Raw genomic sequence first — 18,112 nt, 5'->3', positions numbered from 1 at the left:
AAAAGGAAAAGACTTATTAAAAAAACTCCTCTTGCATTCAATAATCAGTTTGGTATGTAAAGCCATTTGCAAGAGACTGTATGGAATTCATTAAACAATTAAAATGTGCAGGGGGTAACTGAAACTGTATCCCCCCAGAATGCAGAGTGCATCTTATTACAAGGTTTCCTTCCTGACCTTAAAACCTACCTCAAAATCAAGGAGAAATTTGATGTTAATAAACTCTCTGTGCAAAAGCGGCTGGTGGGTCCACACATGGAAAGTCCCAGGGAAGGGCTGGCTGGGACTGAGTGGGGAGGGGGACCACAGGGCCATGCAGTCCCTCTCTATCATACAGAAACACAGGAGGATTCTTCCTCCAGATTTTTCCTCTTGCAGGTCAGGAAAAGCAGCACAGGCAGCCACTGCTCTCCTTCATTGCTGGCAGAGGTGGCAATGCAGAAATAATTCTGCTTGTTCTCAACCCTTCAAGCCTGTCCAAAGACAATCCTCAATAACTTATTTTTTAAGGAAACATCCTGTATTCACACTTTTTAACAGGAAAATGAGAAATTAATGTGAAAAGCAATACTTCAACCATTAGATAATCCATTTATTTCATGTCCATTCAAAAAGGATTATCAACCCATACTTGTGTAGGGCAGAAAGGGACCAGTTCACTCCAGTCTGCTTCGGTCCATGTCACAAGCCCTGTTTTCAAATGCATGAAAAGAAAACTTCTTGCTATTCAAACTCAAGCACACAACTCTGATGTCACCTGAGGATGTGGGGAAATCCATTAAGAAAGTGTGGTCTCCACCAGGGAGGAAGTCACCAGAAGTTCATTACAAAGGTGTAACAGTGGCTGCAGCACGGGACACCGAACCACTGCCCAAGTTGCATGACTGAGAAAACTGGAGTTAAAAATACCCATATACAGTGTATTTTTACTAGTCCCTTCCCACCTCAGCTGACCCCCACTCACACAGAAGTGGGGTTAACAGTAATACTTTGTGAGCTGTTGTTTCTCCATGTGCTGTGCAGCTTATCTGGATCCTACGTCAATTTGCTGTTTGATGTAGGGCTGCAGAGATGCCACAGACAGGCTGCCATGGAAACATTTGTTTTCATTCACTGGTGGCCTGCATGATAAGAAAGTCTGAGTGGTACAGGAATGACGAAAGAGTATAAATTACCAATGGCCTCAGACAGCTGAGCCTTTCAAAATGAAATCTAATTATTTTACCATTTATTTAGACAGATTATGTTACAGCTTTCTGCCCTCACATTGTGAGTGACAGCATGTATATATTTAGAGCAGCAACAAAGACAAATTCCAACTTGTTTTAGGAAGACACTTTAAATTAGGCTATGTGTAATGGAGAGCATGACAGCTTGTTCCACTTGCATCTTTTAATTAAAATGCAGTGGTCTAGATAACAGAAAATTGAGATGGGGCTGATATGCACAAAAAGGGAAATAAATCCTAGAAGAAACATATTGTACTACAGCATTTGAAAGCTCCTACTTAAAGCTGAAGAAACCCAGAAATAAGTAATTTTTGCTTGTTTTCTTGAATCTTAGGAAAAACTTGAAGTAGTGCGTTCATTGCCTTTTTTAGGTTATCTGAAATTAATTTGCAGTCTTGGATATTGCTTTCTCCTTAGCTCTTCAAACCAATGAATGCAAAGCATAGGTCTAGCTTGCTTAAAAGAGACAATTTGAAGTGCAGTTGTGGCCACAGCCCTGGCCTTGAATGCTTTGACAATCAACATTTCTGAGCATGATGCTGGCTGGGAGAGCACAATGAACAACCCAAGGAGAACCACTGCCAGCAGGGGCAGACATCTGGTGGAAACCACCAGGCTTTGTCCCTCTGAATGGACTGCATCGACTCCTGTGATCCAACGCCCCTCAGAAATCTCCAGGCTCTTCATGACATGGGAGAAACACACAGCTGCCCTGAGGCTGTTTGTCTTGGCAGACTGGGGACAATGTCAATGTACAAATACCTCTTTTCCAAAAGCCAACAGCTTTCCCTGGGGAGGGGAAGCACCATCAGGTGGCCATCCCACCTTGGAAAGGAAATCCTGCTCTGAAATAAGGCTGCCACTACCATCTGCAGGCTTCTGACAAGAGCAGCACTGGGGGTACAGATGGTGACACTGGTGGTTTATGGTTTTGGAGGAGGATGAATGAACAGGTTGGGTTACCTCCTTAACCTGGTTTTGGCTTGTAATGTGTTACTGCATGAAAGACTTTCTGGGTCAAGACAGATAGAGCACACAGGCAGTAACACTGCAGGGCCTCAAGGGAAAGCTTTTACCTGGTATTTGCTTAAGATCCTTTCACTGAATGGAGACTACATTAGATGACCCCCTGTTAACCTCAGCTTTGAAGTTGGCTCCACTACACTTTCCCTCATACATCTCATACAACATGAAAAAACCCCCAGTGTCACAAATGCAAAGCCCTGAATGTGAGAGAGATTGAAAGATATAGCAGCAGACAGTGAAAACGTTCAGCATTAAAAATGGAATAAGAAAGAGGGGCTTCTGAAACGAAGGACAGCAAGGGCATAATGGATTAACCAAACTTGCCTCAGAAGTGTCTCAATCTGTGAGTACGTGCCACGTCGGCTGCCAGGTCATTAGTGGGATGAACACATAATTGATAAGCTGCAGGTTGTGCTCTACTGGAGAGCAATAAGCTCCTTTAAATTACATTAATATTTAACATACATAAAAAGCATTTGTCATTTGCAAAGCACTTTATAGAGTAACTGATGGATTCTATAATGATCCCCAACTCCCTGAGTAGGGAATGCAATTCTGGAGAGATAAATACCTGGCCTGCATCCAAATCAAGATTCACTGACAGAGCTATTATTCTAGCTCAAAATTAGGTTTCTAAGTTTCTAGTCCTTCCAGATTACTTTGCTTTGTAGCCTTCAGTGGGTAGAAGCATGATACACACAGAGCAGAAAGAAAGGAGCTGACAACACAGGGTGACATTTCTGACTCACATTTAAAAATTGTCACATCCCTACCTTGGGTCACTGTCACTCTGAAAGATCCAGTTATGTGGGTTGAACACAAGAAATGGAAGTATTAAATATTTGATTGCCATGTTGTCTGTCCCTCCCCCTTTTCTTTTAAAGAATTAGTCTTGGGGTACTTACTGACCTTCATCATTTGTTGTGTGCCTTACTATACTTTATATTTTATATATATATATAAGAAAGAACTGCAAGTAGCTCACTTGCTTACAGCATGGTGATAATAACACCAAGGGAGCGGGTTCAATCCCTGTATTGGCCATTCACTTAGGAGCTGGACTTAATGATCCTTTTGGGTCCCTTCCAACTCATAATATTCTGTGATTCTGTAAAACTTCGTGGCTTTGTGTGCTGCTGACAGAGAATAACACACACACACACACACACACACACACATATATATATATCAGTATGTATGTATGTATGCTTGTGCATATATACATTTTCCCCCCTTTAAATTGATACAGTGAGTTCACTTGAAGGTGATCCTTAAAATATGATAGCATTTTTTTGAAATATGATGGATTGTTTCTCATGCTGCAGCACTGAGTTTCTGTAACTGACAAAGAACTTTATTACCCAAAACTCTTGTAGAACTTCAACTTCAGCCACCTACACAACTTCCTGAGATGTCACCTGAGACAGACCCTCAGCTTCCCTGCCCTGCTAACTCCCTTTGTGAATACTTTTTTACTCCTCTGGAGAAAAAGCACAGTGAAAGTCACATCATTTGTCTTGGCTGGACTCAGCATCCTTTTGCTGTAGCTAAACTTTATGCATGTAGGAAGTGGACTTCCTTTGGATCTACCAAGAATTCCCATGGGCTAGAGTGGGCTGTGCCACAGAAGCACCTGCAGTTGTATCAGCAATACAGATGCAAAGTCTGAATCACACTGTTTAAGGCATGTAAGGTGTCATCACCACCCCAGCTGCACTCATTCCCTGAAATATTTGTTCCTCCTAACTAACTTTGTTTCAATGTACCCCATGGTCTACTCATCATCATAGCCTTACAGCTTCATCATTTGAAAAGTCATCCTTTTAGGAGCTCTCTTCTCATTAGTATTACATTCTGCCAGGGAAGCCTGATCATCTTAGAAGCAGATAGAATGATTACTGATGACAGTCAATACAACTTGAAAATATTTCAGCAATGTAAGTAGAAAAAAATCATACAAAACTTATATTGGACATTATTCAAGAGCTATTCAGAACTTGCAAAGCAGAAGGAGAAATTTGACAAGCAATAAAACAAGATGGCTTCCATATGCCAGCATTTTTATGCTTCAAGAGAACTCAAGTAGTGAAAGAGTGAAAGTTCCTATAAAAAGTATTATTCACAGCATTTTTTTTGCATAAGTGGAAATCTAACATAACAAATCTCCCTTTCTGCTCCATCTTAGATTCTGATAAAGCTCAGCCTGCTAGACAAGATTTCCATAGAAATCTTATTTGGTAAGATTTGCTTGATTGTATTCCAAAAAGTGACTCACATTTTAAAAGCAAGTGGCAAAAGCTGAAATGAGTTGACTCTTTCCATCAAAGCCAGTATGAGTCATTCCTCCAGCTTAATGGCTCCCACACTATCCCTGAGTGACAAAACTGAGACTGCAGGTCAAGAAATGACCATTTAATAGTCACAAAGGATGGGTCCAGATAGCCAGTCCTAGGCTGAAGGAAACAACATGGGACTTGGCCAGTGAAATGAAAAGATACTTAGCCACATGGACAGCTAATATGCTGTAAGAGTAGTAAAATACCAGCTTCTCTTTGCAGCTCACTCCTAGAATGACAACTTTTGACCCAAACTGTAATGCTGGGGTTAACTAAAAACCAACAAGGTTTTTCCTCACCTGCCACTCTCCAAAGCACCTAAAATGAGAGCAGCTGAAGGACAAGGGGGCTGTGTGCAACATGATTGTAAAGATGCCAAAGATTTGGCTCCCAGTCAGGTACTCCTTTTCTCCATCCCTTCTCCTTCTCCATGCTCCTGTGGATTTCCCTTTCAAGCCTGCAGACTATTTAATCTCTGCCTTTATACTCTCCTGTTCTCCCCAGGTGGCTTTTCTTCTCCATGGAATTCAGCAATTACCCAAAGGATGGCTGGCTTAGCCAGGCCCTCCAAGACTCATCCTTCCCCTGCAGCCACTGCTTGGTCAGGCTCAGCCTTGTCTTGTGTTCATGACCTTCTGACCTAAAACAGGACAAGGCTGGTCCAGTGCCCAAAAATCACCTTGATGACAATGACTGAATGGAGAAAGGGTCCACCCTGAGATGCTGAATTTTCTCATGCTTACTCTGAGATGCTAAATGTGCTCACTTTTTGCTTTTCTGGGGCCTTCTGGAGTTGAAGGCATCCTCTTAGCATGGGTCTGCCCACAGGCACAGACTGGCTTTTAAGTGACAGCAAAGATCATCCCTCCCAAATGTAGGGAGGTTCCTCTCAGAGTCCCAGCAGGGAAGGCAAGCTTCCTTGCAGAAAAATCACAGCATCTTTTTGCCAGTAACATTCAAACACAGTTATGATTCACAGACATCATGGAAAAGCACACAAAACTCTCCATTCTCACTGCCATTTGTGCTTGACATTTTCCCCACTTGCCCAGGGTGTCTCTCATGCCCGCAGTAATCTCACAATAGTTAGAATTTCTGTATGGACAATGACTCAATGGAAGACTCAACTCAGTAAAATACCAAGGAAAAGAAAAGCCCAGTGAGATCAAAATCCTTTTTTGTTTATGGACTTTGTTGCCCATACTTTGTTTTCTGCATTCTGCTGTGGCTTGTGCCAACAGAAAATTAATCCACAGTCTCTGGCTGTTTCAGGGAGTGCTCAGAATCCCTCACCTAGCTCAAATCTGTGCACCAACCTCCAGAGAAAACAATGAAAGTATCTCTGTGCTTGCCACTGGTGAAGTATCACGCCATTCATCCTTTTTCTTAAATTAGAAATACAATTTTCACCATTTATCTCCTGACAGGATGAAAAAAAAAAATAAGATGACAAAAAGCCATTTACCTCTACTTCACAGGCGTATTCCGATCCATCCAGGAGCGTCACTTTGCATTGCATATTTTTCGGTTTCTTGACGATCTTTAGAGGAGACTTGGAAAGTTTGCTAGACGAAGATTTTTGAGAGAGCTTGTCGTCCTCTAGCTGCTGATATTCCAACTGTTTTGCACTCGCAGCAGCAAACTCCTGTTCCCTCTCTGTAGCCTATAAAGAGAAAAAAAAAGATGCTTTTTGAAGTAAGATAAACCAATCATGCCCTCCAATTCACTGTACATGCTGCACCCAAGCATTTATATGAGCCTTTTTTGGAGGCTTGGACAAGAAAGCCCCTGATGCAGGACAGTCTTTACTGAAAATATTTCCCATATTCCTTCCAGCCCTCCCTTCTACCTCCAAAATGTACAGAAATGCCCGTGAAGGAGGGGCATTCGTGAAAATATTTTAAGGCTTCTACTTTTTCCACAGGTACAAAATCCCACTTCCTGTACTTGCTTTTTGGCATCTTGGAAGCACTGAGTAATCAGTGAATTTTGTTGATGAACAGATACTCCTACACTTCCTTGATATTACTTTGAAGTCCTGTACCTGTTAAATAATACGATGTTTCCATGGTGTCATATGAATAGAAAAACACCATCAAGTTTGCACTAATTTTGCTGTCAGTGGGAAAACAGTCCCTGAATGAGAGCATGGCTCCCCCCTGAACAGCATGAATTCATAAGGGGATTCATCCCTGGGAGAGTGAAAGGCTCCTCAAGCACCCAAGCAAAGGGTTAAGAAAACGTGACAGAAGTGAGGGGCCAAACAACTTTAATGTGCAGCCAGCTGGCTAAACACACAGGATGAGAGGATGAATTTTGCTCTCTGCTGATGCCCAGTAGGTTTCTCAAGCTGGAGAGAAGTAGGTGCTATTTGGAAGAGGGGCAAGAAGTAAATGACCCTGGCTGCTTTTGCTCAGGTTTATCTGAGGGTCAGGGCATTTGAATTTCCCGTGATGCAGCACAGTCCCCAGTCCTCTCCACAGCTCTAGATGAAAGCCAGAACAGCTCTACAGCATTTCATCCTTCCTAGCAACAGCACTGTGCTGCAGTCATTACCCTTCTCATCAGTTATATCCCTGATAGACTCCAAACAAAACCTCAACAGGAGTGCAGTAATACCTCATCTAGAGCTTAAGTTAAATAAAAACATCTTTCTGTTATCTCACTACAAGGCAAAAAAACCCCAACCTGCTCTGGCTCTGAATTATTTCAGTGTAATAAGCAACAAGCATTAGTGGAAATATATTGTAAATTAATCCTGCAAGTCTGTTTCCATTCATTGTATATAATAAACCTTCATGAGAATGGAGCAAATCCATCCCAAGGCTTTAAGCTGCTTTGAGACCAGAACAATGTTGCATCATATAACCTGAAACAACATTGTACCTCTAATCACAGGGTACTGTCCCTGAGTGATTTAATAGAAACAAACTTTAAGTTTCTCCTCTGCCTTCTGACAAGGGGGGAAAGGACAATTTGGAGCTGGCTGTGATCCCTACACGGTTAGCTGCCACCAAAGCCCACAAATTACAAAGAGGTATGGCAAGACCTCACAGTCCTCCTCTCCCTGCAAGGAGGACACAGCAATGGCCTCCTGGGCATTCCTGGGTGGGGAAAGTGGAAAAGAGTGGGGCTTAAAAGATAAAAAGGCAAGAGTTGCTTTCAAAATCTATTGCATCTCCTGGGCCATGAATGTTCTTCCTCAGGAACAACCTAGCACCAGCCATCTTTTCCCCCATCTAGCTCCAGCACAAGAGGAATTCCTCCTTCCAGCAGCTGGACACCAGCTCTGTACCTGGATGTCAAGGTACTCACATACCTTGAAAACTGGTGGGAGATGAAGGCACAATGTAGGCAAGTGGATCAGCTGTTTGCTGAGCATTTAACACTCACAGCAGCTGTGATGAAGAGGGAGAGACCCCCTGGGATCACAGCAAGGCTTGAGGCCAGCTAGCCTTCTACCACATCTGCAGCCAGCTGGCAATTGGTCCAGCCTTGTGCAAGGAGAAATAAACAACACTGAAGATGCCTCCTGCTTGGGCCTCTGTGCAAAACTGCACTGCTGCTGGTAGGCAGAGGTGCTGTGATGATTTCTGTATGTTTTGTCAAAAGAAATCTGCCAGGAAAGGCACACATATATGCATATATGTTGGCAAAAAAAGTAATTCCAGTGATGGGGAAAAATACACTGTCTTACCAGTGGCTTATTACATTTCTCATGTGAGGGTTAGCCCTGCGCTCCAACAAAAAACAACCAACAAAATACCCCAGCATGGAACTAATCTCTTTCAACAAAACAGAAAAGCTGCTTGAGAAAAAAATCCACAACAAGGACACCCCTCATCCATTTAAATCTTAGAACCATACTCAGCCTGTGAGCAATTTATGTGAATCCCAATGGACTAGTCATTATTTGCCTTCATAAAGACAGTCAGTAGTTCAAGACTACTGCAGAGTTTTGCTTATTTATAAATATTAAAAAATATTACTGAGGTTATTTTGTTTGTTAAGGTTCCCATCTACATTAAGATCAGGGGACTGTGTCTAGGTTAAAATCATACAAAAGGTTTTCCTCTCATTTTTCTGGAGAACAAAACATGCCAAGAACCATTAGAGAAAATTCCCCCAAACTATGCTGACATGTTTAGGCATTGAGGTACTTTCAGACTGTATTAAGTCTCTTCTTCCTAAAGAAACCTGACATCCTGGAATCCAGGAAAAAAAAAATGGCCAGTGAAAGACCCATGTACACAGTGAATTATTTTTCAATCTGCAAGCATAGATTCATTTCTCCTAAATTCTTCTCCAAGGTATTTCTGCACTGTTTTGTTTGTTTGTTTGTTTGTTTGCTTGTTTTGGGGTTTTTTGGGTTTTTTTGGGTCATTTTTTTTGTAGTTTCTGTGTCCTGTTTTTGCAGTATTTTTAAAGTACTATGGACAAAATTCTAATGCAGCACAAGTTGCTTTAGGGTTTGCATTTTTTGAGCAAAATCTCTCTCATGTATGACACACTATGTTCAAGCCCTTCTAAATCTGGACCTCCTCTCAAAGGATGCCTCTGGAGTCAGGGGATTCAGCAATAAAGATCTTGGATCTTTAGCTCTGCAGCTTCTCACTGGGGTATGAAGTGATGTTGCCACACTTGCAAAACACATGAATCCCATCTACTTATGGTAGTTACTCAGAAACTTTGGTGCCTGACCTTGTGTGATGCCACCTTTTCTTTCTCAAAGAGACAGGAAGGCAGGCAGAAAGTGAGGTTGCATTATTACACCTGATAGGAAGGACTCATTTTTCTGATACCTGTTAATCTCAATATGAAAAGGTTATTCACCTACATTAAATTGTTGGGGGGTTTTATGGGCATAGGATGACAAAGAAAAGTTACTGTCATGGATTGGTAACTTAAATCTTCTTTCCCAAGGTTCTCTCATACAAGTAAGAGCAAAAATACACTCTCTCACTGTGATTATGGACAGCAAGAGGGAGAATAAGATCCTTCAGTTTTTGGCTTTTTAATGACACTATTGCAAACAGCTTTGTCTCAGTGCTGCATTTAAATGTTCCTTTCCTGATATGCAGACACTTAAGGCACTATGAAATACACTGGGCTGATCAGTGCAGTTGGATTTGGCAGTCTGCTTACAGCATGGACATTTGGATTCAGTCTGGTAATCTCAGCAGGAAGGTGTCACATATCCCTTTCACTAACCCAGTTCTTCTATCTTGCCTTCTACAGAAAGCAGCTCACTGGTGATCTTTGGGAAAAAAAGGGGATCATGCAGCACATGAGAGCACCCCATACCTCTAAACACATGTGGACAGGCTTGGTGTCTAAATTAGTTTGGGCTTTTTTTTGTGTGTGTGGTTATTTTGGAGTTGGGCTTATTTTGTTGTTAGGAGTTTTTTGTTGCTGTTGCTGTTGTTTATTTGTTTTACATTTTTAATGTGAAAAGAAACTTGAAGTGGAAAGATTACTGAAGATGTCTGGAAAAACATCCACATAAATAATAATACTTATGCCAAAGACTGATAGAATTACACTTTTAATCAATGACCAGTTTATTCAACACCTATCTCTTCTGGAGAAGCTTTGCTTCTTTTCCCCAAACTAATCTCAGGAAACTTCTGATCTATTTGAGAGATAAAAATTGCTTCACCAGCATTGTCTACCCCAACCAGGTAAAAGAACAGGAGCCCACTTCAAACAGCCAGAATTTTTAAAAAGATGGAGAAGAGGAGGAGCTAGACTGGCTTATTCCACTCTCCAAAGGTAAATGTAATCAGATGAGGGTCATAACCTTACAAAGCTAAAGGAAGAGATTTGCAGGTACCTCATTAATTGTATGTCACTTACCCATGAAGAAAAATGCCTGTTAATCCTATTGACTGGAAATTATTAACGGAAAGAAGAAAGCAGCTTCTGGAAATTTAATAAGTGCAACAATGAACTAAATGGAAAAGCATGCAATAGCTCTTCTGAAACCTATTACATGAATAGCTCAAGTAATTATAATGCAGTCATTTCAGACCCACGAGAAACTTAAGGGACCACAGCTTCTTCATGGCTCACACATCAGACAAGCAAGCATGAAATCAGTGTTCAGCAGGTGTCAAAAGAAATGAACTCTGAAAACATTTTCAGCTTCATAAAAACTGACACTGTTTGCTATCTAATGCAAACGCAAGGTCGAAGATGTTTCCTGCTTAGTTAATGAGACTGCCCTCCTGTTTAAGCACTGGGGGCAGGAATACCTGCCGTGAATTTGAAAACATTCTGCATGAGAACTATTTTTCCTTTAAACGCGAAAGACCAACCAGCCCAGACCTACAGCATCCCATCAAACACCCTTCCACGCGTATCTGAACGTATATTTGCGCTCCACGCGTGCCAGGCCGGTTATTCCCCGGGAGCAGGAGGTGGGCACTCAGCCAGCTGCGTGCAGTGAGTGTGTGTACGTGGGCTGCCTTACCTGCTCCTTTCTGACGGGCGTGCTGTGCGCTGCCACAGCCGAGAACTGCTCGAGTGCGGTCTGCTGCTCTTCACTCGGCTGCTGCTGCGGCTGCTGCTGTGGCTGCTGCTCCTGAGGCTGGGTCTCTGCCGCCCCTTCCTGCGCAGGGCTCTCCTCCTGATCCTGCTCTTTATCCTTGGACTCGGAGTCTGATCCCGATTCTGTAGTCATGGTTGGTTATTCTGCAAGACAGGGTGAGCAGACCTACTAAGTACAATCTCATGGATGTGAAAGATCAGATGGTTTTACTCTCAATATCCTCAGCCTTTAAAACTTAACTGCCTATCACACTGGACCAAACAGAATCCCTAGGAAAGCTTCCCTGGTGCAAAAAAACCAGGTGTAAATGCATCCATACTCTAGAGAAAAAATACGTTGCCAAAAAATCTTATTCTACATAGTAATACACAGACATCATAGGACTTATGTGCAAGTTAAATACAGAATACATAGCTCGCAATTCATAGAGAGAGAGTAACATATTGGGCCTTAAATCTAACAAAACCCAGTGGAGTTTGGGTTTCTAAACCATGTGGAAACTTGAAAAATGAAATCTTTTGTCCTTTACATTTAAATCAACAGGACTTAAGCTCCTCAACATCTGCACTCCCTTTTGGAAATGTACTTTTAATGCTTCCAAGCAATATATTAATAGCTGAACTAGATGATCTTAGAGGTCTTTTCCAGCCTAAACGATTTAATGATTCTATTCATACTAGAAACATCTGAAATGGGTCCACCAATAACAGTGCAAACATACATTTGCCCTTAAACCCTGTTCTGTCCTCTCCACTTGAGTTCATCTACATTTCTGTCATTTCTTTATAAGTGCTAGACCATCTAAAAGAAACCATAAAGACTTCCATTAAGTCATTCTAAGTGTTAGATTTCAAATGAAGGGAATACAACTTTCATTGAATGTGAAAAGTCTATGTTTCTACATAACTTTGTCCAGTACTAAATCAAAATGAAAATATTAGCAATCTTCATTCAAAATTTTAGCTACTTTAATTAGTTTTGTTGCAAATATGTGGCTGGCACCCAATTCTCAAATTAAATACTTGCAAACCCAAACTTTAAAAAAAATACTGTAATTTTTTTACCAAAACAAGGATTTGAAAAAGCAGACTGTGTCAGTTCAGCAAAGGGAGTATGCTTTGATGTTTGTTATTCATATGTTCTCAGATCTCACAAACTTATTCTTGAATAGTTCGCTACTAAGCAACTTGAAGGCAAACCAGTTTCCTGCAATCTATTTCTGTTAGTCATCAGGACATGATTTCTTTAACCTGGTAGCCATGGCTACTGTGCAATTACAGGTGATTCCACAAAACACACATAGGCTAATTCACCTGCTAGAAAGTCACTGTGAACTCCTAACATACACTACAATGCTTACTAGTAGAGGCAAGTTTATTATAGAACATAAGGGAAGTGCAAATCTTTCTCTTTTTCTTCACTTAAATGTTTGATAAGCTAAATTGGTTGGCAGAAAATGTTATAAACGAGGCCAATTACTATTTTCAAACTCACTTGTGTATTCTGCGCTTTCAAGGCTAAGCTCTCCAGTGAATACATGTCTCTGCAGAGCAAAGCAAGTCACAGCATTCAGCCTGTGCTCAGCTCCTGCACTGAGAGGAGGGGGGTGCCTGTTCCCACCCCCTGCCAGCCAAAACAGCACGAGAGAGAAGCAGAACTAGAAAGCATACACGGCAGATTTATGCTTCAGGCCACATTTTCAAGGTACTAACATGTGACACATGTGTTTAGAAACACATCATAAATTTCTACACTCAAACTGGCACAACTGTATAAAAAACCACTTTTTGAAATGTGTTATTTAACAAATTGTCCTTAGCATCTACAAAAAGCAATAATTAACTTGGGTCTTAAAATGTGACAGTGAGAAAGGTGTTCATTTAATCAAACTTCAGCTGTCCATATCTGAGATGGTCACTTTAAATGCAGAGCAGAAAAACAGACGTTTCAGAGAGGGATTCGTCTGACCTATTTTAAATTCCTGCTTTAAGCTGTGATAAATCACATACTAGAGCGACTTCAATTTGCTACGAAGGAAGCCTAAACAAGTTCCTCCAATGCAGATCACTCAAACCCATTCTCAATGTTCAATTCTCCTAAGCCATTCTTTTTTGTATGCTTTAAACATTAAATTGAACAACAATATTCATCTCTGAGAGTTCTGCTTTACCCATCTGTCAAATCAACATGGAATAAACTATTCTTCATCTGACACTCATTATATCTGCCTTGCTTTAAAAGCACCAGGTCTCCACAAATGTCTCAAGTTTGCCCCCACCCACCCCACCCTGTTTTGTACAAGTGCTTGAGGACATGAAATTCAAATTAATCAAATAATTACTGCAGTAAACTCAAACTATGTGTTCAGTTTTCTTTTCTGGAAATCATGAATTAGTAAGTTACCAAAACCTAACTTACAGCTACAAAAATCATTGCTCAAACATTATGAAAGAGCACCTATGACCAATACAAAGAGTAATGCATGAACTAAGTTGTAATACTTTTTCCCTCCTCTTGATATTACTTAGAGAAGTGTAAATAAACAGCAACCAGCCTACTTGCTGTATGATCTCTATAGGATCAATTTGCCAGCCAGTACTAACCAGAAGTCTGTTGTCTATCAGCTGCTATCACCCTGCCTCTGAAAGCTCATTTTTGCACCTGTGTAGCTTCTTTCCTAATGAACATTTGTATCCAGTCTGTTTGCAAGTATGGAAACAGACATTTAAAATAACCCCATAAAACACAACTTCACCATAGGATGAGATGTAAACAAGTTTTACTGTTCCTGCCAGTTATAATTTTGAATCTCAGGGAACAACAAATGAGGTTCCTATATCCTTCTGGGACATTCTTGCATGAAGCATAGCCTTACAATAGTGAGTTACTCTCTAGGAGTCACTGGTTTTCTCTCCAGTTCCATGAGTTCTTGCTGGCTCTAAGAGTGCTTTATTAGAAAACTTTGTGTGCTTTATCAAATCTTTCAGCATAAGAGATTTCCTGGATACAATATTACTATCATTAGTCAGACAGCAGATGGATTTAATTAACCCAGGGCTGCCCATTTCCAAATGTCTTTATTTCCCCATGCTTGCAGCACGTTTAATAACAAATACCGAGAACAAAATACTCTTCTTCCCACACTGTTCTCTTACAGGTGTAAATAGAAGCAAAGCAAACACATTGCAAATCCCATTTCTTACTAACTCCTCAGATGAGAATACTGTTAAGATTTATCTCCTTCCATCTAGCGCGGGTTGAAAATACATTAATTACAAGGCAGGAAACAACATTCCTCTCTCAGCGCAAACCAATAAGTTGTTTTGCCTTCCTCAGCAAACAGCTGCTTATCCACATGAACTCTGACAGCATTTCATTTGTTATAAGTAGCACAACAATCCTCCTAGGAAGAGGTAATTTCACTTATTGAAAGAAATAACAGTAATCTTAAGAAATTTACCAACATAAATATTACTCTGCCTTTGTTTGTATGCAGCAAACCTGACAGAATAGCTGGTAGTGCCTGAACATTAATCAAGCACCCAGCTGACTGAGAATTTCTTATTCTTATTTATTTACTATAACTGGCTATGTACCAAAACCATGACTTCTAATGTGAATTTCAGCACAGGAAGAAAGAAAACACTCAAGTTCCTTAAACTTTTTCTGTTGCCAGCACAGCCTCTGTATCAAATTCCCCTTTCCAGCAAACAGAAAACAAGGCAATGAAGAGAAACTGGGAGCACTAACTTATACAAATGAGGTAATACTATGCAAGCCAGATGTGCTCTTGGATAGCTACACTTTGGCTTACAACCCAGTATTCAAAGATTCCAAAAGATTAGCTGAATCCAAGCTTAATACAGATGCTGCTATAACTGGATAGTCCAAGGCAAAAGTACATTTGGCTGCAGAATGAAAATCAGAATGAAAATTAAGATTTTTGATTAAAGGGAGGGGCAGGGGGAGAGGGGAAGCCCAAAACTAGCTTCTTTTAATCTACTACTAAAATTTTAAGCTAAAAATGTATGTACTGTCAGCAGTGTAAAATAGACATATCAGTAAAATATTAAAATGTCAGTGTTTTAGTGCTGCTGACAACAGGTAAGGGAGTATAGATATTAACACACTATCAAAGTATTAAAACGCAACCTCAAAAAATCAACATGGCATTCTATAATGATTTTACATATAATGTAACCAAATCACGGAAAATAAATCTTTTCCTACCTTCACACTACACAAAGACATTACATAAGGATTACAAAACCTGCAAACCACTTATGTAAAACCCCTGCATCCTAAAACCTGACACAACATCTAGGCCTTCTTTCCTTCAGCTACCAACCTATTACAGCTTGGGAGATTCCCACTTCCATTACCAATTACTCACCATAGACTTACAGAACATAATTTACTTTTTTCCATAAGGGAACCAAAACCATGTTGTCCTCTGTGTCACCTGGTCTCCTGCAGCAAGTGACAGCCCCAATCTACTGTACAAATTCATACATTCAAAAACTTGACACTCTACCTCTCATTTTCAGAGCACAGACTTTCTGTGCTGCATCCACAGAGCAACAAAATTCACAGCTAATTGACAGCAGAGCCCACAGTTTAATTAACGCTGCAGTCATAAATGAACCTTTATTTATATATAAATACATGCTAGTGAAAATATCTGCTATATTAAGCAAACAGAAGTCACATTAGACAAGAAATTGCAAATTGATTCCGAATAAATTGTGATGTAATGAGAAAACAAAATTGAACCAAGTATAATTAAATGAACTATACATAGCCACTAACTATTTCCTGTAATGCATGGATTAATGATTTACATTTAAATGCTTCTTTGATCTGATTAATTCTCTTTGTAGAAAGTTCTCCTTTAATTACAGTAATTCTTGAAGATTGTTATAAATCTTTGCAAAGGTCCAAATTTGGAAATTATGTAACAAAATAATGATTCCATACTTCAAAAATAATTTTCTGCATAATGAGAGACATATTTATCCAATAACGATGAGATGCTGATGAGAAGAGCATATGGAGAACAATATTGCTGCAATGAGCAGTGACAGAAATGCCAATGTATGTTTCAAGAAAAGAATACACACCACAACGCCGACTTCTAAGCTTGAAATATAAACTGTTTTCATCAAACTGCCTGAACCTCAGCTCACTTCATTCCAGTTTTCCAGTTGGGTTCCCTTTTAGGAAAACAATAATTTTCTGTTGATCCTCTTTAATGCGGATGAGTTTCACCCTCACAAGCAGGAGGCACGCAAGCCACAAACACCTGGCACAGGGTCCCCAAGAGTTCAAACCAGCTCTTTCTTGATCCATCACCAGTGCCAGCAGCCTTGCAGAACAGGAAGCCTCACAGAGGAGGCACTTCCCTGGCCTTACAGTTACTTCAGTAGATATCAACAAGCCAAAGGGCCTGGAGAGATGTGTCCTGAATGGACATGGGTGGGAACAACCCCAAAAAGGGCCACTGGATGCCCCCTCCCAACCTCATGCTCCTGTCACCTTTCTCATGCTGGCACCTGTGTGACTTTGGGTGCCTGGTGGTTCAGCTGGGAGGGCTGGATCTCCACAGGATGGGGAGGGGGAAACAACAGCCCTCCTTTGGGCACTGATGGGTACCCCATCTGTCTGACACAGCTGCAGGGCCCCAGCCCAGCAAGTGCAACCCTCATGCTTCAATGCACAGACACACCAGCTGTGCTGGGAGTTCACTACTGCACCTTAAATATACACATATAGGCACAAACTCATTAGAGTCAGCACATTAAAAAAAAAAAGCATTAAAATAAAGTCAAAAAAGTAATAAGAAAAGAGACAAGAGGGAAACCAATGGAGAAAGGTGCTAAGCATCTGGATGAGCTGCCATTGTGCCAGCAGAGAGTGCTCTGGGCTAAATGACTTTACAGATGTGGTGGCAAAGGACAGAGGCCCAAGCACAGATGCAGGAGGGAGACTGCAGGGAGGACAGGGAGATGCTAATCAGCAATAATAAAAAAAACTGGTTGGAGGTGTTGCAAGATATAGCATGATTTAAAATATTTGTTTGGCCTTCTAGGAAGGTGCATGATACAGATTTCTTTAAAGTTTCTTGATGAAGATGAAAGGAAAACCAGATGCAACATCTAAGGAAGTAGTAATATTATCTGGAGGAGATGGAGAAGGCACCTTAAAACCACCAGACACACCTTTCAAAGGGGACAAAAAGGGAACTGCAGACATGAGTTACCCATCAGGACCCAAAACTCCCTGATCCCAGGCACACATGCACCCCTTGGCAGCACCACCACAAAATGAAAATACAGCCAAGTGTTTCTGGAGAAACTTCACCTAGAAAGCCTGAGGACAGAAACTGTCAGAAGCTTTGAAAGGACCTGGGAAGGGGAGGAATATATCAAAAAGGGATTGTACAGCAAAGCAGAACCAGAGACACAGGACTCAGGGATGAACATAAAAGAGAAATGAAGACTAGGATGCCGAGTGACTTAGAATTAACCAAGAGATGTGGCAAACAATAAGAAGAGAGTCTCTATAAATACATGAGAAGGAAAACCAGGCCTGTTACAAAATATGAGAAAGGCTGAATTCTCCAGTGCCTCATTTCACAGCAGCTAGCTGGGACCAGATAATGGGGGCATATTTCATTTGACACACAGGATGTGCAAGTTCAGGTTGGATGGAGTAAGGGAAGAACAGAGCAAACACATCAGTCAGCCAAGTGGTTTCAAGACAGCAGGAGCACTGAAAAGGTTCCTACAGTGCTTGGGGAACCACCATCAATCATCTTTAAACCATTAACCACTGCTATGCAGATGCCAGAGAGGCCAGGTAAGGTCTAAAAGAAATGAAAAGACCAAACACAACACCCAGTCTCACAAAGGAAATGTGGAAGCAGAAAAGCCAGAATACTTCTAATATCAAAGTTACTGGAGCACACTGCA

At 40.9% G+C, this 18,112-nt stretch overlaps 1 protein-coding gene across 26 annotated transcripts in view; it reads right to left on the bottom strand.

Annotated features, from left to right (window-relative positions):
• Positions 1 to 18,112, bottom strand: part of EPB41L3 (erythrocyte membrane protein band 4.1 like 3) — a 97,304-nt gene that overhangs the window by 54,905 nt on the left and 24,287 nt on the right. For all 26 annotated transcript variants that reach the window (XM_071417562.1, XM_071417582.1, XM_071417460.1 and 23 more), the window contains exons 2-3: positions 11,064 to 11,284; positions 6,057 to 6,254 (exon numbers count right to left, since the gene is read on the bottom strand). In XM_071417562.1, the coding sequence (XP_071273663.1) occupies positions 6,057 to 6,254; positions 11,064 to 11,273 (408 nt within the window). In that variant the 5' untranslated portion in view covers positions 11,274 to 11,284. The remainder of the gene's footprint in view (positions 1 to 6,056; positions 6,255 to 11,063; positions 11,285 to 18,112) is intronic.

Source organism: Agelaius tricolor, unplaced genomic scaffold (assembly GCF_023055355.1).
Source record: "Agelaius tricolor isolate 1412-34295 unplaced genomic scaffold, bAgeTri1.0.p SCAF_2, whole genome shotgun sequence".
NCBI lineage: Eukaryota > Metazoa > Chordata > Aves > Passeriformes > Icteridae > Agelaius > Agelaius tricolor.
This window is presented reverse-complemented; position numbering and strand designations above follow the sequence as displayed.